Raw genomic sequence first — 21,936 nt, 5'->3', positions numbered from 1 at the left:
AACTCCTCACTCCACTCTCTTCATGTGACCAGCCTGTCAGCTCCACTTGTTTCTTCTCTGGTTGGAGTTTCAGCACTTCCAGGAGGATGGAGGTCTTTCTCTCTGAGAGGTCTATGATCCAGACTGGAGGAGCTGACTGGAAAACTGACTGTAATGCTGGAAGGACACTCAGGCCTGTTTTAGACTCATAGTCCTTCACATGGGAGAAAAGATCCAGCAGGAAATACAACTGATATTCTGTATCATAATACCCCATGTGTCCGTCACTAAGAGGGAATGTTTTGTATCTGCACACTGATGATAACATCTCCAGTATCTTCTCTCCTGTCTGCTGTTCTCTCTCTGCTGCTGCACACAACAGATTCCCACAGAGCTCGGCTCCATCTGAGTCTGTAAACCTGAGAGAGAAACTGGAAGGAGAATAAAACATTTTGTTACGATGTCAGTAGCAGAAAAAGAGACACACAATACTGACATACAGGGAGAGTAGCTGCTAAAAGTCTACAAAATACGTGCTAATGAGAAAACACAGTAACATCAATCAGCCTGAAATTCAACTAACAATGACAAAGGCTTTTACTAACTAACTTCACAACATGTTTCAGGAACCAGGAATGTCACACAACAATGCTGGATCCTCAGATCATTTATGAATCAGGTAGCTCCACAGACTCAAACACTACAGCACAGTTTAAACATCCATCATTCTGTAAAACTCTTTACAAGTGAATAAAGTCCTAGTGAAGCATAATCAGGATTTCCAGTGGTTTACTTTCACTTCCTCATGACGTGTTATTTAATGTCAGTGAAGAAAAAAAGCTGGAAATACTCTCATTCACTTCTTCTCGTCATTCATTGTTAAAACATGCTCCTCAGTTACTCTTCATTCATTGGTTGTATTAGAGTCAGAGCAGCCAATCAATGAGCTTTTCACCCAGCATCAGTGACTGATCACATTTAGTGATAAAGATTTAAAGTGATTCGGTCGTCAAAGTGTGAAGGGCTTTAAAAAGCTCTTTAGAGGACTCCTACAGTCAATCCAACACTAACACACTGATGGAGTTAAAGGGGAACCACCATGTGTGGCTGTTCTCTACTGGAGGAAACTCCTGCTTCATCCTGACATTTGGAACAACACAAGAAACAAGCTGTGAAACAGTAAGAAGAGACAAGCAGAGCACTTCCATCACTGGTGCTGAGGGAGAACTCAACTACTAATCATCATTACACTGATGCTCTCTGTTGCTGACATTGCTGCAGCTTGTTGGACACATGATTGTAGCTGAGTCTCTGTTCACTTTTGACTCAGCTGATAGATGACACATGAAAACAGCCTTAATGTAGCACAACTGTTCATGTTAAACACAAACTAGCAGCTTGGTGAAGTGAACATGAACCAGCTCATAAGAGAGGAGCAGGACTCTAGCAGTGTTACCTTTCTGGCCTAAGGAACTCTGGGTAATGTAGTAATAAGTACGCTGTAGTGGGTGGAGTCAAAAATGTCCCATCAGTAAAACTACACTTCATGATGTAATGTTCATGTGGACTGATGATTGAAGACGTTACCTTAACCTCCACTCTAACAGTGAGGTGGTGTAGATGTAAGAACACAGCTCCACACATGTGAACTGAAGTCATGTTTACTACAGTCCATTTACCTGAGCTGTGAGATATGAGGCACACACTGCAGGAAACTCCTCACTTCACTCTCTTCATGTGACCAGCCTCTCAGCGCCACTTGTTTCTTCTCTGATTGGAGTTTCAGCACTTCCAGGAGGATGGAGCTCTTTCTCTTTGAGAGGTCTATGATCCAGACTGGAGGAGCTGACTGGAAAACTGACTGTATTGCTGGAAGGACACTCAGGCCGGTTTTAGACTCATAGTCCTTCACATGGGAGAAAAGATCCAGCAGGAAATCACACTGATATGCTGTATCATAATTCCCCATGTGTCTGTCACTAAGAGGGAATGTGTTGTATCTGCACACTGATGATAACATCTCCAGTATCTTCTCTCCTGTCTGCTGTTCTCTCTCTGCTGCTGCACACAACAGATTCCCACAGAGCTCGGCTCCATCTGAGTCTTTAAACCTGAGAGGGAAACTGGAAGGAGAATAAAACATTTTGTTACGATGTCAGTAGCAGAAAAAGAGACACACAATACTGACACACAGGGAGAGTAGCTGCTAAAAGTCTACAAAATACCTGCTAATGAGAAAACACTGTAACATCAATCAGCCTGAAATTCAACTAACAATGACAAAGGCTTTTACTAACTAACTTCACAACATGTTTCAGGAACCAGGAATGTCACACAACAATGCTGGATCCTCAGATCATTTATGAATCAGTTAGCTCCACAGACTGAAACACTAGAGCAGTTTGAACATCCATCATTCTGTAAAACTCTTTACAAGTGAATAAAGTCCTAGTGAAGCATAATTAGGATTTCCAGTGGTTTACTTTCACTTCCTCATGACGTGTTATTTAATGTCAGTGAAGAAAAAAAGCTGGAAATCCTCTCATTCACTTCTTCTCGTCATTCATTGTTTAAACATGCTCCTCAGTAACTCTTCATTCATTGGTTGTATTAGAGTCAGAGCAGCCAATCAATGAGCTTTTCACCCAGCATCAGTGACTGATCACATTTAGTGATAAAGATTTAAAGTGATTCGGTCGTCAAAGTGTGAAGGGTTTTAAAAAGCTCTTTAGAGGACTCCTACAGTCAATCCAACACTAACACACTGATGGAGTTAAAGGGGAACCACCATGTGTGGCTGTTCTCTACTGGAGGAAACTCCTGCTTCATCCTGACATTTGGAACAACACAAGAAACAAGCTGTGAAACAGTAAGAAGAGACAAGCAGAGCACTTCCATCACTGGTGCTGAGGGAGAACTCAACTACTAATCATCATTACACTGATGCTCTCTGTTGCTGACATTGCTGCAGCTTGTTGGTCACATGATTGTAGCTGAGTCTCTGTTCACTTTTGACTCAGCTGATAGATGACACATGAAAACAGCCTTAATGTAGCACAACTGTTCATGTTCAAAACAAACTAGCAGCTTGGTGAAGTGAACATGAACCAGCTCATAAGAGAGGAGCAGGACTCTGTAGCAGTGTTACCTTTCTGCCCTAAGGAACTCTGGGTAATGTAGTAATAAGTACACTGTAGTGGGTGGAGTCAAAAATGTCCCATCAGTAAAACTACACTCCATGATGTAATGTTCATGTGGACTGATGATTGAAGATTTTACCTTAACCTCCACTCTAACAGTGAGGTGGTGTAGATGTAAGAACACAGCTCCACACATGTGAACTGAAGTCATGTTTACTACAGTCCATTTACCTGAGCTGTGAGATATGAGGCACACACTGCAGGAAACTCCTCACTTCACTCTCTTCATGTGACCAGCCTCTCAGCTCCACTTGTTTCTTCTTTGATTGGAGTTTCAGCACTTCCAGGAGGATGGAGCTCTTTCTCTCTGAGAGGTCTATGATCCAGACTGGAGGAGCTGACTGGAAAACTGAATGTAATGCTGGAAGGACACTCAGACCTGTTTTAGACTCACAGTCCTTCACATGGGAGAAAAGATCCAGCAGGAAATACAACTGATATTCTGTATCATAATTCCCCATGTGTCTGTCACTAAGAGGGAATGTGTTGTATCTGCACACTGATGATAACATCTCCAGTATCTTCTCTCCTGTCTGCTGTTCTCTCTTTGCTGCTGCACACAACAGAATCACAAAGAACCTAGTCTCTTCTGAACGATCTGATGACCGTGGCACAAAACTGAAATCACAAGGATAAAAAAACGTGATGTATGGTTTTTTATATGAGAAAAATAAATGTTTTTTTTATATGGACTTTCTTATATAAATTTAATTAAATGCTGAAATCATTAAGAAGATAATTTACCTGAGCTGTGAGATATAAGGCACACACTGCAGGAAACTCCTCACTTCACTCTCTTCATGTGACCAGCCTGTCAGCTCCACTTGTTTCTTCTCTGATTGGAGTTTCAGCACTTCCAGGAGGATGGAGGTTTTTCTCTCTGAGAGGTCTATGATCCAGACTGGAGGAGCTGACTGGAAAAGCGACCTCAGCTGTTGATTGACACTTGAACAACCCTTACTCTTGACATGTTGGTAAAAATCAAGATGAATGTTATTTAAGTCCGTGTTAACAGAAAACAATGAGAAGAGCATGTTCACTACACTTTGAAAGATTTCTCCTTTGTGTAGTGCTGCTTTCAGGCAAAGGTCCAGCAACAGCCCCTTTTCTTCCCTACGCAGTTTCCCATGGCATTGGTCCTGGTCCTGTAATCCCAGACCTCTGTAGGTTGTCCTGAAGCTGCATGGTGATAAGCAAACACATCTGTAAACAACACATTTTTATTGCATGTACAGTAAAACTGCTTCATCTTAAAATGTAAGCACATAATGTACGGCTGTAAACAAATATAATGTCACAGGCAGTTGTGATGCTTATCTATACACATCTTGGACACTATTTCTGAGGCAGAACAACAGAAAAAGCGGGAAACCATCAAGGAAGAGATGAATGTTCAGAATGATCCTTCACAATGAGGCCCACTTTAACCTTTATGTATTCAGGTTAGTTTCACTGAGAGGCAAGCTCTCTTTTACAGGAACGCACTGATCGCATACAAACAGTCACCCAAATTCACACCTTGAAGCTGCCCAGCCTGCTCAAGCAGTATGAGGAGCAGCTGTACTGTGTGCGCCACAATGTGCGAGAGCTCAGCACACCATGAGGGCTTCCAGTACTCCATCTCCAGCCAAGTGAGTCGCCACGATGAACAGATGTAACAGCTGTTGGGGCGCCTCAACTCGTTGAGCTCTCTGGCTCAACCTCCGGCGGCTGCTCCTTCACCACCACAACCTCCTTATCAGGTGATGCAGATAACTGTTGAGCCTTCCTGGTGCAGTGTGGCCTTCATTTTGAGATGCAGGCAGCGGTTTTTATCACTGACCAAGCTAAGGTAGACTACATCATCTCTCACCTTTTTGGTCGAGCAGAGGCTTGGGCCACGGCAGAGTGTACATGTAATTCTCCCATCTGTCAATCCCTGGACCTGTTCACCAACTAATCTGAGCAAGATTTTTGATCACTCTTCCCCTGGTCCAGAGGCTGCACAGGCCTTCATTAACCTCCATCAGGGGGCTCGGTCTGTCACTGATTACGTCATTGAGTTCTGCACTCTGGTGGCGGACAGTGGTTGGAACACCCCATCACTGCTGGATGCCTTTCACCATGGGTTATCTGAGGGAATAAAAGACCTGCTGGTTGCTTTGGAGCGCCCTGCTGACCTGGACTCCTTCATGTCCCTGTCCATCTAGATCACCAATCGGCTGAGCGGAGAGAGAGAGGGACCGATCAAGTATGCAACTTCCTTGTCATGCCAGAGGCGGCCCCTGTTTAACCAGAGACCCTTTCCCCAACATCCCTCTCCACGATCTGCCGTGTCACCCATAGCACCCCCACACTCCTGAGAGGAATCCATGCAGCTGGGACGAGACTATCTCACTTTGGACACTTTGGTCATTCACCACACTTAACCTGATAAGATGATCATGGCTCAAGGACACTCAGAGGAGCTATCCTTCCAACTACACAACTCACCTCTCCATCTGCTCATTCTGGGTGTTCCTTGGCTCTCCTGGCACACCACTTGCATCAACTAGGCTACTGGAGAGGTGATGGGTTGGGGGGAGAATTGCCCAATAACCTGTTTGCCTTCTGTCTGTTCCCCGAGCTCCTGTTGAGAACAACCTATACAGGCTGACCCAGGGCCTCCTGATCAGCCCCCTCTTGAACCTACCCCCAGTTGAGCATGTTCACCCTGTTGTTGGAAGTCTTCAGCAAGTCCCAAGCCACCTCTCTTCCCCCTCACTGGGAGTATGACTGTGCCATTGACCCACTTCCTGGTTCGACTCCCCCTAAAGGGCACCATAGACAAATATATATCTAGACATCACTCAAAGTTGGCATAATTCATCCTTCCCTGTTCTGGCCTGGAGCTGGATTCTTTTCTGCGTACAAAAGAATGAATCTCTTCGCCCCTGTATTGATTACTGAAGACTCAATGACGTCACCATCAAAAACGAGTACCCTTTTTCTCTCTTTTCCTTAGCATTTCAATACTGACATGAAGACCGCTTTTAACATTCCTGGTGGGTATTGCATCTCATAATGCCCTTTGGGCTAACCAATGCTTCAGCCGTTTTTCAGACACTAGTGAATGATGCACTAAGGGGAATGTTGAACAAGTTTGTGTTCGTCCACCCAGATGACATCCTCATCTTCTCACCGGTCTAGCTGACTCACACTCAGAATGTGCGGCATGTTCTCCAGCATCTTCTGGATCATCAGCTCGTCGTCAAGGTGGAGCAGTCTGAATTCCACGTTTACTCTGTCCCTCTCCCAGGACAGCATTAACATGGACCCAGCTAGAGTCAGTGCTGTAGCCAAATGACTAACATCCTCCCACAACAGACAGCTGCAACATTTTCTTGGGTTTGCTCATTTCTGTAGAAAATTCATTAGAAATTCCAGCACTGTGGCAACCCCATTACATGCTCTAACCTCCACCAATGTCAAGTTCCAGTGGTCCCCTCAAGCAGAAAAAACATTCTCAAAGCTTAAGGACAGCTTTGCCACTGCTCCGGTTCTCACTCTACCTGACCCACACCTCCACTGTGTGGTGGAGGTGGATGCCTCTGATCCTGAGGTGGGGGCCATGCTGTCATGGTACTCCCCCAAGGATAACAGACTCCATCCTTGCACTTTTGTCCCTGAAACTGTCTCAAGCTGAGCAGAACTATGATGTGGGAAATCAAGAGGTACTGGCAGTCAAGGTGGCGCTTGAGGAGTGGAGACACTGGTTGGAGGGGGCAGAGCTACCTTTCCTTGTATGGACAGATCACAAGAATATGGAATATATATGGACTGCCAAGAGATTAAATTCCCGGCAAGCCGGGTGGGCTCTGTTTTTTAATAGATTCAATTTTCATTATCATATCGTCCTGGTACAAAAAATGTTACGCCTGATGCCTTATCTCATTAGTTTGACTCTGACTCCTCCAGCGACTTTCCATCTCATCTTTTGACCACCTCCTGTGTGGTGGGGATGGTCACATGGGATATTGAGAAGAAAGTCCAGTAGTAACTCCTCCCCACCGGAGGGCTGTCCCCCTAATCAGCTGTTTGTGCTAGTGTCTCTCCATTCTCCGGTCATCCACTGGGCTCACACCTCCCTCTTCTCCTGTCATCCTGGGATCAGGAGAACCTTCTTTGTGATAAAACAGCACTTCTGGTGGCTGGCTGTAGAGAAGGAGGTATGTAGCGTCCCTGTCCAGTGTGCTCCCAAAACAAGAGCTCTCATCTCTGGCCCCCTCCAGCTGCTGTCTGTCCCTCATCGGCCATGGACAGACACTGCCCTGGACATTGTGGTTGGACTTCCACCTTTAAAATGTGACAACACCGTTTTGGATCCATGGTGGATTTATCTTCCGAGATGGTACATTTCATTCCCTTGCCCAAGTTATTTTCTGCCAAGGAAACGGCAGAGGTGATGCTATTACATGTTTTCCATATTCATGGATTCCCTAGGGATGTGGTGTCTGATCACGGCCCCCAGTTCATCTCACAGTTCTAGAAGGAATTGTGTTCTTTGCTTGGAACCTAAGTCAGTCTCTTGTCTGGCTGCCACCCCCAGTGTAACGGAAAAATGGAGTGTGAACCAGGAATTGTAGACCTATATACATTGTTTGGTCTCTCACATATGAGCGGACAAAAATGTCTGTCTATCTGGCTGAAATACAAGGTGACTTTCCAGAAAGTAAATCAAGACAACTGAGGTGAGGATTTGAGTGTAAGACAGTTGCCTTGGGGCAAGCCGTGGCTTACAAAATAACATGGTTCAGGTATCCCATTTAAAAACTGTTTTTGTTCCTCTGTGCAGGCAACAAGTTGGAGCCAGAGTCATTTTGTTTTCAGGTTGTCTGTCCATCCCATTCTTACACGATATATTTCAGTAGCAATGAACTGATTAGATTTTCATGGTCAAAGCTCAAAGGTCATGGTGACCTCACAAAGCCCTGTTTTAGCCTTGTAAACACAGTATCTCCATAACACCTTGAGGGAATTTCTTCACATTTGGTACAAACGTTCACTTGGACTCAAGGATGAACTGATGAAGGTCAAAGGTCACTGTGACCTAACAAAACACTTTTTAGCCATAACCCAAGTCATCACACAGCAATTATGACAAAATTTCACATAAATGGTTCATATTTTATATGACTCTGTCAAGGGTTAGTGGTAAGTATGGGGTGGACCCAAATGCAGTCAACACATGGGAGACGGTGCAGGCAGGTTTATTTCAAAAAGTACTTCAAAAAACAGGTACAGGGAACCACAGGGGATGACAACAGGCAACAAGAACAGAACAAGGACAAACCCGGAGATGAACAGGACGTGAACAGCTTGGAGACGAACCAGACATGAACAGATGACGTGAACTCATGAGGACGAACCCAGAAGTAAACAGACGAACCAACACAGACAAAGGGGAGCACAAGGACTATATAGACAAGGGTGATTGAACACAGGTGAAACACATTAGGGCGGGGCAGACAATCACCACACAAGACCAAGACAGGAAGCAAAACACTGAGACACACAAGGAAACCTTATTACAAAATAAAACAGGAAGTGAGAAAGTCCAAAACAAAACTAACAAAAAGTGTCTGCCATAGCAAACCATGACAGACTCTGGATAAAATGGGATGTAATCTGAAAATAGTGGAGAAGGTAATAAGCAGTAACCCAGAAACACAAAAATCAAAAAGTTTTAAAATATGTCAGCATTACACAAAAACAAAAGCTACATACCTGAGTGAGCTGATGTAGGGCAAAGCCTCTAAGAGGGACTCACACAGACTTGGAGAGACAGAAGTCACTCTGTCCCAGTACAGGCAGACATTAACCTTAATAGTAATCTTCTGCATGACTTTTACAGCTCTTTCGAACAGCTGTCTTTTACCCTCAACTGGAAGGTGCAGCTGATTTCCATCAAGGCTGAGTAAGCTGACATGGTCCATCTGCCCTTCACTGAGAAGGAAAATCTTCCACATCTGCCGTGGAAGCGGGTCACACCTGTAATTTGAAGAACAAAGACGATTTCCTCATTAAAAATGTAATCAACATGAAAGGATCATTCTGATTATATTTTCCATTGGTTTTCTAAACTCGCTTGGGGTACCACACTCAAAACACACACAGACGTACCACTGGACGTTTGCAAGGCATCCAAACAGTCGTCTCATTCCTTGTTCTGATACCATGATGTCTTCAAGGTTCAGCTGTATTTTCCTCTCCTTTGACTGAGTGACCACATAGGCCACAGCACAGCAAGAGCAAGGATCGAGGCTCTGTTCAGTGAGATCCAGACAGTAGCTCAGTTTGTCCAGAAGGTAGATGCAGGCTTCAGGACACTGGGACTCATACAAGCACTGACATAAGAACAGTATGTCCACATCAGACCCACTGTCCTCAGTGTCAGACTCATCTCTCTCGCACAGACCATGAAAAGATGTGGTTATCACTTCCTTACAGAACCATATAGGTGTATTCTTGAGCTCCTCAGCTGGAATCAGACACTTCATCAAACTTGGTTTCTTCTCATTCAACAATCTACACATGAAAGGGATCAGATGTCTCATGTGTTTCTTCTCCTCAGTCAGGCATTGCTGAAAAACATCCTTCACTTTGTCTGGATTCTTCAAGAGCCACAGTGCTGCAAAAAACTCCTGCATTGTGTAATGGAGAAATGCATATGTGGTCTCTCTCTCAGTAAGGGCGACTTTGATAACAAGTGGTTTCAGGAAGGAAAGGACGCAGCTGTCTTTACAGGCCAGGTCTGTCAAGTTCACCGTTTTTCCTTCGGTTGCATCAAAAGCAACCTGAGCCAAAGACAGTATTTCCTTCCCCTTATTGGTGATGAAGGAATTTAGATCCCCTGTTTTTGTTTTGTTGCTGTTCATTTCAAGGCAAAAACGAACAATATGGATGTATACTTCAGTTATAGTGCAGGGCTGTGGAGGGTCTCCTGAAGAAAAGCAGGCAGCCACCATCAGTGCATACATTGGGACGTGGCAAAGAGTTAACAACTCCAAGTTGCTCAAAACCTTCTTCTGTTCTTCGCCGAGTGTTGCAGATAAGTATGTTTTTATGGACTGCTCACTAAAGCCTTTCACTTCCACTCTCAGAAAGTCCCCAGAGAAGAAGAGCTCCTCGTCATCTGGTCTGCACGTTATGATGATTTTTGCATCAGGTAGTAGGTCTTTCTCTACAAGTCTCTGCACCACTGATGAAGACAGGTCTGTGATTCCATCAAAAATGACAGTAACATTATCAGAGTTATTCTTTATATCATTTAAGACCTCTTCTTTGCCTGTGACTGGTTCACTGAACACATTAAAAAGAAGATCCTCCAAGCTCATGTTCTCTGTGAATTGGGATGTTTCCCTCATGCCAAAGTAAAACATGTAATTTAGCTCTTCACTGTCTCCTTCTGCCCAGAGTTTCAACATTTCCTGAGTGAGTGCCGTCTTTCCAATTCCAGGCTTACCAACCAACACTATGCTCTTATCTGTTTTCAGCAGGTCACTGGGGGAAATTTCTGGTTTGTCCTCAGGGATGTATGTCCTTAGCTTTTTAGGGCGACTCATCTTGCTTTTCTTGCTCTTCAATTTCTTTATTTTAGACGGAGAGACGTTTCCTTGTGTGTCTAATACAAGTGATGTGTATGACAGATCAGGCTTGTTGCTTCCTTCAAACAGATTTTTGTTTGCCATCCAAAACTTATTTGATATTCTTTCTGCTTTTTCCTTCAGCTTTGCCTGATATCTGTGGCACGGCATGGGACCTAAAACAAAACCAGCAGTGAGTAAATAAATGTCTGCTGAGTCCATACACACTCTTACTAAACAGTGGATGAATATTTGAGTGACACATTATCAATCAGAACTCAGAATCAAAATACCTTGTAAATAGTTCATATCCATGTGTGTGTCTTCTTTGAAAGGATAGCAGCTGATCCAGTGGTGCAGGTCAAACGTCTTGGTCTCACTAAAAGCTCCACCCTTTTTCTCAGGGGGGAGGGGCGGCCTCCCTAAGGTCCTCCTCCTCGTCATGTCAATGATCCTGAGGAACTCGTAACAAGCTGCTTCGCCTTTTTTTATGACTGAGTCCAGTATATGTCTGGTTTTATCATAGTCATCAGTCTCTGCCTGTATCTTGCTGACCTCTTCATCAGTGAGAACTTCTCGCTGATACAAGTTCTCCACAATCACTGAGAGACTCTTTAATTCTCCCACCAGGTGGACTCTTGCCTGCTTGACATAGTCTAAGGCAGACTGTGTTGTACAGGCCATGTTCTGACTGTTTGTTCAGCACACAGACCCAACTTCAATGACCTGGAAAACAAGAAATGTTCATTATATAATTATTTGCCTGTGATCTATTAACTACAATGTAAAACATCTGGAATCTTTCATAGTAACAGAAACATGTTTGTAAGACTGTCCAAACATCATGCAGCTGCAGCAATTTAACAGTTTAACATCAGTTGTGATGGTGTCAATCTAAGATGGAGTTCTGTGTCCTTCTGAAGAACGCGCCTCTGTGGCTCACCTGGTCGAGCGCATACCACATGAAAGTTAGAGGGTTCAAGTCTGACCGACGACCCTTTGCTGCATGTCATCTTGACTTTACTGTCTGTCTCTCACTGTGACTGTCACAATAAAGGCAAAAATGCCCAAACAAATATTAATGAAGAATGTGCAAAATGACAGAGTAGGGAATCCAAACATTCCTTCTACTTTATAGTGTCAGGTCTCATATTGGCAGATCCACCACCACACTCCATGTATATTGTGTGCAGCACAGTTAAAAGGCCTGGCTGGTCCCAGTCCTTCTGAAATAGTTTAGAAATGCTCTGAGACTATTCAGTAAAACACCCAGCAGCTGGAGACACTAGTATTTTTCTTATGAGATGGTAAAAAACCCAAATCACAGCTAAGAGGACAGTAAATGTAGACTTCTTGGTAGCACCCATCACTAAACTGAAGCATAGTCTTAAAATGCGATGGTCAGTCTATGAGCCTGGTCAATAAACTACAGCTTGCTTTTAAAATATTTATGGATATTTTACAATGTGCACAACTTTTAAAAGGAAATATTCAACACAAAAACACTTTTATCCAAAGCGACTTACAAGTGAAGGACATCAGAAAGCTTCAGTGCAGTAAGAAACCTTAGTCTTAGTATTAAGTACTATCTATTTGATACGTGCAAGGAGATTGTGTAAGAACGTGCACCAAAGGTTCACAGTAGGAGCCAGTTAGACATGTGAGGGTGTTAGAGGTGTTAGGAGAGGAGGCGCTCTGTGAAGAGAGTCTTCAACAGACTCTTGAAGACAGAGAAGGACGCTCCTGCTCTGATAGACATGGACCAGACCAGACCAGACCAGACCAGACCAGAACAGTCTGGACTGAGACTGTCTTGTGTGCAGGATGGTGATGACAGACCACATTCATCAGAGGAACACAGTGTCTGAGAAGAATCATCAGGCTGAATAATTATGGTCAAGTAGTTGGATCAGACCCAGATGTCCCTCTGAAGGCAGCACTAGAGACTGAATCAGATTCGGGCAGTGATGGGTAGCCAGTGGAGGTCGATGAGTGGCAGAGTGACATGTGACCTTCTGGGCTGATTGAAGACCAGACAGGCTGCTGCATTCTGGACCATCTTTGAGAGAGAGTAACTGTTGTTTAGATATGGAATCAGCAGTTGTCAAAGACTGAATGATTTGCCGGATTTGCTGTAGTTTCTCTTCGGGAAGAGATGCTTTCATGTCAATGTTGTCGAGCGAGAACTCTAGAAACTCAGACCAATTGTTTTTTTTTATCTGACAGAGGAACGCCGAGATGACTAAACAAGTTTTAGTTTTGAGAAGGAGGAACAGGAGCTGTCATTTGGTGGGTAAATTAGCAGAAATTCATTGAGGAGATGAAGCACAGATGGCAGTCTAACGTTGTTAAGAATGTATTATTATTATCATTATTAAGAAGGATCCAACAGAGTGTTTCTGACACAGAATTAAAAATGCATGGACTACTTCTACAACCAAAAGTTAATCTAAAGCTTGGAGTTCCACTTTACACCGAAGAAGTGCCACTGTGATGGATGTATAGGGACGATTTTGAACGCATCTGTGATGTCTGCCTTGGATAGCCATGCACCCTGACCTGCTACTTTGATTTGTTTTATGGCATTATCCACTGTTGTGTAATAAAGGGAGAATGGGACGGGAGGGATGAGACTGTTCATGCTGACGACAGGAACGGAGCGAGGAGTCGATAAATCAAAGATTAGTCTTTTCTTGCTGAACGATGCACACGCTGCAAATGTGGAGAAAGAGGTAGCTTGTAAGTACAGATACTTTAGTTGAAGTTATTGCAAATGGGCCTGTTATTTAACAATTGCACCTTTCGACCTTGGCTGTCAGTCATGGGATGAAGAGGAGGGGCTTGTGAATGCAGGGGCAAAGGGTTCACTGGCTGTGAAGCTGGTGGAAAAAAGGCAGCTGAAGGCAGAGGGACTCGGACTGGCCTAGATTGCCGTACGTTGAGCTGCTAGGAGAACCTCCAATGAGCATGAGAAGTATCTCTGTGTCCAGGATTGACCAATTTAGGTGGATGTTGGACACAGAGATATATAGAGCTGCCTTGCTAGAAAAAGTTTTGTGATACTGGTAGGAAATGTCTCTCCTATATCGGAGATTTAGATCACCAATCAGAGCCGGATACGCCAGTTCGATCCTTCTATCAGGATGGGACTCAAGTAGCTCGGCTTCTCTTAAGGCTAGAGCCGATTTGGTGGAAAGCAGGAGCTCGCCACTGGGGTTGAAATCCTCCAGGGGATCTGATTTGAAATCCGACATGCTTTGGCAAGCGAGGATACAGCTGAATAGTAGCGCCATACAAAAGTTTCTTCACAATGCTCAAATGACAGCTGAATGACAGCAGAGAGAGAGACCATTTTTAAAGTTTCACAGCTTACAGGTGATTGGCTGAAGGCCAACGTGTAAGGTTGTGATTGGGTGAAGATGTGAATGAGCAGGTGGAGCTTATAGATAGCTGGAAACGATGCTTGTAACTTAGAAGGCATGCGCAAGGAGATAGTCTTCCTGACTGAACTTGCACTAAGCTTCATTTAGTTGAAGGTGATGTTCCATCATCCATATGGAGATTTCAGAGAGATAGGCTGAGATCCACTCAGAAACAGTGGGGTTGTCTGGTGGGAATGACAGGTATAAAGACAGGTATAGCTGGGTGTCATCAGCATGGCAGTGATATGAGGAGCCATGTGAGTGGAAAATTGGACCCACATGTTTCTTTTGTACATCATAAAGCACTGGTGTCACAACTGTCACAGGGTTTGAGGGGTAAGGCTGGACCCAAATGCAGCCAACACATGGGAGAATGGTGCAGAAAGGTTTATTTAACAAGAAGCTTACACACAACACTGGTGAAGCACAGGGAAGCACAGGGGGAAAACAGGTAAACACATGAACTCAAAACAGGAGACAGGTACAGGCAACATGAATAGACCAAGGACAAAGCAGACGTGAACAGACTGAGGACAACCACACACGAACAGCTCTGCGACCAACTAGACATGAACAGGCACATGAACCGACAAGGACAAACCCAGAAATCAACAGAGAGACAACAGACGAACCGACCCAGACAAAGTGGAGCACAAAGACTATATAGACAAGGGAGGCGAGGGTGATTGAACACAGGTGAAACACATTAGGGCGGGGCAGACAATCACCAAACAGAAACAGGACCAAGACCGGAAGCAAAACACTGAGACACACAAGGAAACCAATTACAAAATAAAACAGGAAGTGAGAAAGTCCAAACAAAACTAACAAAAGGTGTCTGCCATAGCAAACCATGACAACTGGCTTCATTCTTTTTTCCAACTAATTATAATATTCCAAGGGCAGACAAAACTAAATTAATATTGTATTAACAAAGAAGACACTTACACATAAGCCTCAAACTCCACTGATGATGGACTCCATCAGCTGATCAGTTCCTTTGGTACGTGATTTTCCTGATCACAAGATATGAAAGTCACAAAATATCATCATGTCAATAATTAGCAGGGAACAAGTAGCAAGTTCCAAAACTCCCAGACCAAGACACTATTATCAGTTAGAATTCATCCATTACTGTTTTGTAAATCATCATACATCCACATTTCAAAATCCTGTTTTTCTGCCCCTTCCTTATACAGATTCAGTTTAAAGACAATAACTTCACTGCTTCCATACCATCTGTGAGTTACCGTTACATTTTCATTTAACCGTCTTTATTAAGACACCATGAGTCACTTACAAATATAAACAGACATCACAAACAAGTCTCTTGTTTTATAGTCCATCATAAGATATTGCATAGCCCTTTTTGTATCCTGTATCATGTATAATATAATATACTGTATATATAATACTAATAATCTCAGCAAATACAAGTCAATACATATATGTAGAAGCAAATTTATTTAACAGTTGCAGAAAAATAAAAATGAATAAATTATAAATAAATAAATGATATAAAAGAGAAAGAAAGAAAGTAAATTCCTGTTCCAGCTTGTAGTATACACCGATTTCCTACCGTCAATTAATTTCAGTGTAAGTAAAGTTTTGGAATTCAGTGATGAATACAGTAATGCATGGGGGAGATTTACCAAATTTGGATTTATATATATGAAACTCTCCTAATAAGATCAAACGATTTACTATCTGTCGTAGTTTTTGGTTTTGATTCTCATACAATACCATAACATCTTTGGCTACTAAATTGATTGTATCGTTTGTTTGATTAGCAAAGTATTTCTCGAAGGTTCTCCTAAATTTCCTTGTGACTGAACACTCAGAAAACAATTGTTGATAACATCTTCTTCCGTTGTACAGAAATCACTTTGTTTCTGATTTCAGCAAATCGTGAGATGTGACCTTATATTGTACTTCTTTTTTTTTTTTTTTTTTTAGGAATAGTACATTTGTAAACAAGAAACCAATTTTTTTTTTCCTTTGAATATTAGAAAAATTGGGAATTCCAAATAAATTTCCCCACGTGGGGTTATTTTGCGTTTACTATACAAGTACTTACAAAAAATATATATTACTAGTACATTTATGACTTTTAATATCTACTTCATTTACATAAACTGATGATCTTATCAGTGGTTCTTGTAACTCTTGGGGTTCATACAATCCTTTCATTAATTGCAAAATTCCACTAGGAATAGCATTAACAACCATTTGATGTTCTTTGTATGTAACAGGAATGTTTCTGTGAGAAAGGAATTCTTCATAGCTGAAAATCGGTGAGTTTACCTTTTGTAAATCAGATAGGTAAATTATATTCCTGTCAATCCAGTGTTGTAAGTACAAAGATTTCTTCTTCCTTTTAAATATTCATTATTCCATATAATAGTTTTGTAAGGGGGAGAAATTGTGTACAAAGCACAGTTTTGCTGAAATCAGTAATTTAGACAATTTTTGTGGCATTTTTATAACATCATTATTACACAGTAGCATGAACTGTAAACCACCCATCTTTTTAAAAATATTTTGTGGTATGAAGTTCCAGAGGGATTCTGGATCTTTAAGGAATCTTTCATTCATTTTAACTTAAAAGTAAAGTTCAGATCGGTGAAGTCCAATATTTCCAGACCACCTTCATTTCTTGAACCAGCTAAGACTTCATTTTTCAGGTGATGGCATTTATTTTTCCAAATAAAGTTAACTAAAGTGTTATTTATGTCTTTATCAGTAGATTGATGAACAAAAAGAGAGAGGGCAGGGTAAACAAACCTCAGATTCCTTCTGCTTTACTTCTACCTAACATCAAATCTCTCTGAAGCCACATGTTTAGTATATACTTGGTTTTTTGTAGTTTAAGTTTGAAATTATTTTCTAGTCCGTGTTGTTCATCATTAAATGAAGAAACATCTTCTTGTGAACATGAGCTTGCGCTCGAACTTTATTATATTACCTGCGCGTCTCTTCAACATCCTAACTCCTCTAGTTACTTCTTCATCCTGTGTTCCTGTTTACTAAACGCACCACACTCTCTAATACATAGCTCCCTCTGCTGGTCTCTGCTTTTGTTATGTTCGTGTAAGGTGGAGCCCCAGATTACTACATCATCAACATAACAACGGACCCCTTCTAAACCCTCTAACATGTTGTCCATGGCACGATGAAAAATTTCAGAGGCTGAGATTATGCCAAATGGCATTCTGAGAAATCTGTATCTTCCATAGGGTGTGTTGAAAGTGCAGTACCTTGAACTTTCGTCATCCAGCTTGATTTGCCAGAATCCCTGCGCTGCATCTAGCTTTGAGAAGTATTTGGCTCCAGCAATCTCACTTGCAATCTCCTCCCGCTTTGGAATCTGGTAGTGCTCGCGTTTGATGTTTTGGTTTAAATCAAAAGGGTCCATGCATATCCTCAGTTCTTTGTTTTTGGTCTTCTTGTCCACACAGACCATTGAGTTCACCCACTCGGTTGGTTCTTCCACTTTCGTGATGACCTTTAACTGAGACATTCTGTCCAGTTCCTTTTTGAGGCGCTCCCGAAGTGGAGCTGGAACTCTCCGTGGTGCATGGATTACTGGTTTTGCATCCTCTTTTAGTTGGATTTTGTATGTGTATGGTAGGCATCCCGATCCATTGAAAACATCTTGATAACGCTGCACTATGTTGTCAACTGTGCCTGTCTGTGTGCTTACTGCTTCTGAGCAGTTGATGTGGTAGACTCTCCTCACCAGATTTAGTTTCTTTGAGGTTATCCCACCTAGCAGCGTCTCACGGCCCTCAGGAACAATGGAAAAACAGTACATTATAGTCTTTGTTCTTTACTGTGACTTCGAGTCTGCACTGACCTCTGCTTTTGATGTCCTTTCCGTTGTAGTCTTTCAGTGGCACTCTTTCCCTAATTATTTTGGGCTTTTCTTTCATGGCATTCATTTCTGTCATGCTGATCAGGTTTGCTTGTGCGCCTGTTTCAATCCTTAGTGCCACTAGAGCTCCATTTATTGGCAGTGATACAATCCATGTGTCTTCGTCTTCTGTGTGTCTGTCTTTCACAGGTACCTTGGTGGACCCACCCACAAGAGGTTAAATACCTGGGTCCTACTCCACTTTCTTGGTCAGACTAGTGCGGACTAGAGTGACCAATACATAAGAACTGATGAAGCCGCTTGGATAAGAGGCGAAACGTCTTCCACAGACAAATACTAGTCCAGTTGCCTTCGATTTAATCTGTGTTTTTCTGCGGAGAACAATGTGTACCGAATTTTTCCATCACTTTGTCGTACTTATCCCTGTCATCAGCTTCCTCAAAGTCGAAAGTGTTGAAGACTTCTATGGCTTGGGGACCAGCTACCGTGAGTAGCGGCGCTATTTTCCTTGTGTCGGATTTAGAGTCCAGTCCGATGGCAGACATATACAGCTCGAGCCGCTGCTTAAAAGACCGCCAACTGCCGTCGACATTTCCCACCAGCTTCAGTCCCTCCGGTGGCCTCAAAGTCTCCATTTCGAACGAAACTGATGCTTGTTGAACAATTCACTCCTGGTACCATGTGTTGTTCATCATTAAATGAAGAAACATCTTCTTGTGAACATGAGCTTGCGCTCGAACTTTATTATATTACCTGCGTGTCTCTTCAACATCCTAACTCCTCTAGTTACTTCTTCATCCTGTGTTCCTGTTTACTAAACGCACCACACTCTCTAATACATAGCTCCCTCCGCTGGTCACCTATGTTATTACACCTGACTCACTTACTATCAGCACATAGTCCTCTTTGATATTTTTTGGGATATGGATTCCAAGATATTTTATACTTTGTTTAACTGGTATGCTGCAGATTACAGTTTCATTAGATCCATTAAGGCTAAAAATGTCATATTTTTAGTATTTAGTTTTAAACCGGTTGCCAAGGAAGATAAGGTTAGTTACTTTTTCCGTTAATGTCAATACAAGTTAATCACATCCGCTCCGCTGTTCCTTTCAAAATAAAACAGGCACTCCCATACAGCACGTCACAAAATAAAAAGTTACCTAAACACAACTTTTACCAACTTTACACATGACGTCACGAATAAAACCATAGGCCTATATGTTGGTCATTTTACATTTTTCTTTTTAGGTTAAACCATCTGCATCCTGAGTTTAATGCTCTGCCTTGATGTCTGCACAGACATGAACAGCGGTAGAAGAAGAAGGCATACTCAGATATTCTAAGAAAGTAAAAGTAACATAATCACAGTATAGAAATACTTAGTTACACACAAAAGTCCTGCATCCAAACATTCACAAAATAGAAGCAGCTACAGAAGTATTGTAGTACCCAAAGTGAAGGTACTTACTACACAGAATAACCCATTTCAGAATAATGTAATTACTGCATATTACTGAAGGTAAAGATGGGTCTAATTTTAATGACTTCATAATATAAAGTCATTAACTTGAAAAAAACTTGAAAAATGCTCCGGTGGATGCTTATACTTCAAGATCGCTGATTCGCTCATTTCGCTGTCAATCAAAAAGGGACTCAGACTCAGACAGATCATCCAATCATCATGCAGAAGCCGAGCGCCCGGGCCAGCCCACTGTCCCATAGACCTCCAGAGACGCTGAGCGTCCGATGGGCGGGACAAAGCCCAGAATTTATCCAATGAGCGTCTAGTTTCGCTACAGTGGAACAACCCACTCTCTGCTTCCCCAGTGAAGTCAGGAGACGCTCGGCGTCTACACTGTGTAAAGCTCTGTGGCGCTGCGGGATGAATGAGGAGAAGTCGTGTCGGTTACCTGTGATAAGTAGCTGATTCTGAACAACAGATAAACGTGTTCTAGCGCATATTTAGTCAGTGAAATGTTCACACAACAGAACATATTTGACCACTTATTTTGTTGACATTTTAGGGGAAGCTGAGCTTCCCGTCCATTCTTAGAGCAATCACCACTGCTTTATATACTGCTGGGCAGTAGGAAGGCAACAGGAAGTAAATTACAACTTGAGACGTAGCTCAAACTAATATTGCGGATCAGCTGAGCTTCACCGTCCTTTCGTACAAGTAACGCAACACTGGCGGCACGTTTATTAACGAAGCTATTATCCACAGGTACTTTCTGAGAAGACTGACCTAAATGATAAGTGGAAACAGAAGGAAAGCCTGTGCGGTCTCTTCCTCGCTGCAGGAACAGTCTGAAGGTGAAGGAGAATGAAAGTGCTCAGCTCTTCTTCTTTAATCTTACCTGTGTGGTAGAGAGTCGCAGAGAGACCCTCTCGTCCCGCGTCCCGCGTCCCGACATCACAGAGAGTCTCTTATTCCTCAGTGATAGTTTGTCTGGTGTGCTTCGTTTCTGTACACAGAAATCTGTTGTTCCTGTTTCCCCGTGTCTTATTTTCACTTTTGCTGCATGAAGTCACATCCTGTTTGAAAGGAAGCTCTCAGTCACCGTTGGACCAGAAAACATCATCTCAAAGCCAGACTCCCAACAGCACAGCCTCCCCTTGCCCCTTGTCTGTAAGGTCAATACAAAGACAGGCTTTAAATGATGAGTCGCTCTCTTCTTCAGGTATGGAACCAAAGAAATGTTATTAATGCTGACATTAGATTTACACACTGGTCAGACAAAATACAAAAACTAGTGAAACACAGTCCTACATTGTTTTTGTTTAGTTTTTGAGAAACCTGTCCGTGGCTGAGATTTTGTTTGGAAAATGATCCTTTAGATCAGTGGTTCTCAAACTTTTTCTGTCATTCCCCCCTTTGGAGGAAGAAAAATCCCCCCCCACCCCACCCCAACAAAATTGTTACAAAATAGGCCATGTTTAACTTTATTGACTTATCAAAATCATGAACATTCCTTTTGTTGTGCTTTTTCAAAACTAGAAAAAAAAAGGAAATAAAATGTGATTTCACTTTGCAAGAACAATATTTTTCAGTTTCAGAGTTTTCAGACAAGAAAGACACACAGGTCTCTATTCATCTCCGACCACATTCGCTGTGAACCCATAGGCTTCCTCATATTTTCTTGACTTGGCTTTTTGTCGATTTCCGTCAGCTGAGCACGTTGTATTGCTGGTCTCAGAAGCATCGCTTGTTCTTCTTTTCATCCCTGTCAAATATCTCTCCATTCTGAAAACCAACAGACCTGAGTGCAGTTGCTATGAAAGGCAGGTGAAAGCACGTTTTTTATGGTTCCGACGTCCAACATTAGTTCCCCGCCTTTTCCCCCTGGGATGCCTCTGCCACACACTTTGAGAATCGCTGCTTTAGATGAAAATCAGCAAGAAACTATGGTTAACCCACAGAACACACCGTGGAGTTTTCATCACTGAATCTCATCAGGGGGAAACTGCTTCCCTCTGCAGTAAGATCCCTCCTGAGTGTGTTGACATGGTGACAGTCACAGAAGGAGGAGTATTTAGAAAGACATAACTTAGGAAGAGATAACAAGAAAAACTGAGCATGCTAATGTACATTTTTCTGTGCTCTGGCTTGGTGTCTGTTTTCCTCCATAGTGGTCAACAGTAGAGCCTGTGGGCTGATCCCAGGTCTGCGGAAGTGTAACTGTGTTTTTAAACTTGACATGAAAACAAATGAGCAAACATTCAACTGTCTTCTGTACTTCATTTAACAGGACTGCTGCATCGTCTTCTCTCAATCAGATTTCTATGAACTCACGCTGGACAAAAACACACACTAAGAAAACTCAGACTGTCTGACGACAACAGGATAGTTATAG

The 21,936-nt window shown here is 42.6% G+C and overlaps 1 protein-coding gene across 1 annotated transcript; it reads right to left on the bottom strand.

Moving 5' to 3' along the window:
• Positions 1 to 3,661: 3,661 nt before the first annotated feature.
• Positions 3,662 to 20,708, bottom strand: LOC130176248 (NACHT, LRR and PYD domains-containing protein 1a allele 4-like). Its single transcript, XM_056387212.1, has 8 exons — positions 20,440 to 20,708; positions 15,154 to 15,221; positions 11,077 to 11,509; positions 9,321 to 10,959; positions 8,925 to 9,188; positions 4,225 to 4,358; positions 3,924 to 4,093; positions 3,662 to 3,797 (listed from the first exon to the last, which is right to left on the bottom strand). Exons 3-7 carry the CDS (start codon positions 11,465 to 11,467, stop codon positions 3,978 to 3,980), a joined length of 2,544 nt encoding a protein of 847 aa, XP_056243187.1. The 5' UTR covers positions 11,468 to 11,509; positions 15,154 to 15,221; positions 20,440 to 20,708; the 3' UTR covers positions 3,662 to 3,797; positions 3,924 to 3,977.
• Positions 20,709 to 21,936: the final 1,228 nt, after the last annotated feature.

The sequence above is a fragment of the Seriola aureovittata genome, chromosome 10 (assembly GCF_021018895.1).
Source record: "Seriola aureovittata isolate HTS-2021-v1 ecotype China chromosome 10, ASM2101889v1, whole genome shotgun sequence".
Classification (NCBI taxonomy): Eukaryota; Metazoa; Chordata; class Actinopteri; order Carangiformes; family Carangidae; genus Seriola; species Seriola aureovittata.
The sequence above is the reverse complement of the archived record's forward strand: the minus strand, read 5'-3'. Positions and strand labels throughout refer to the sequence as shown.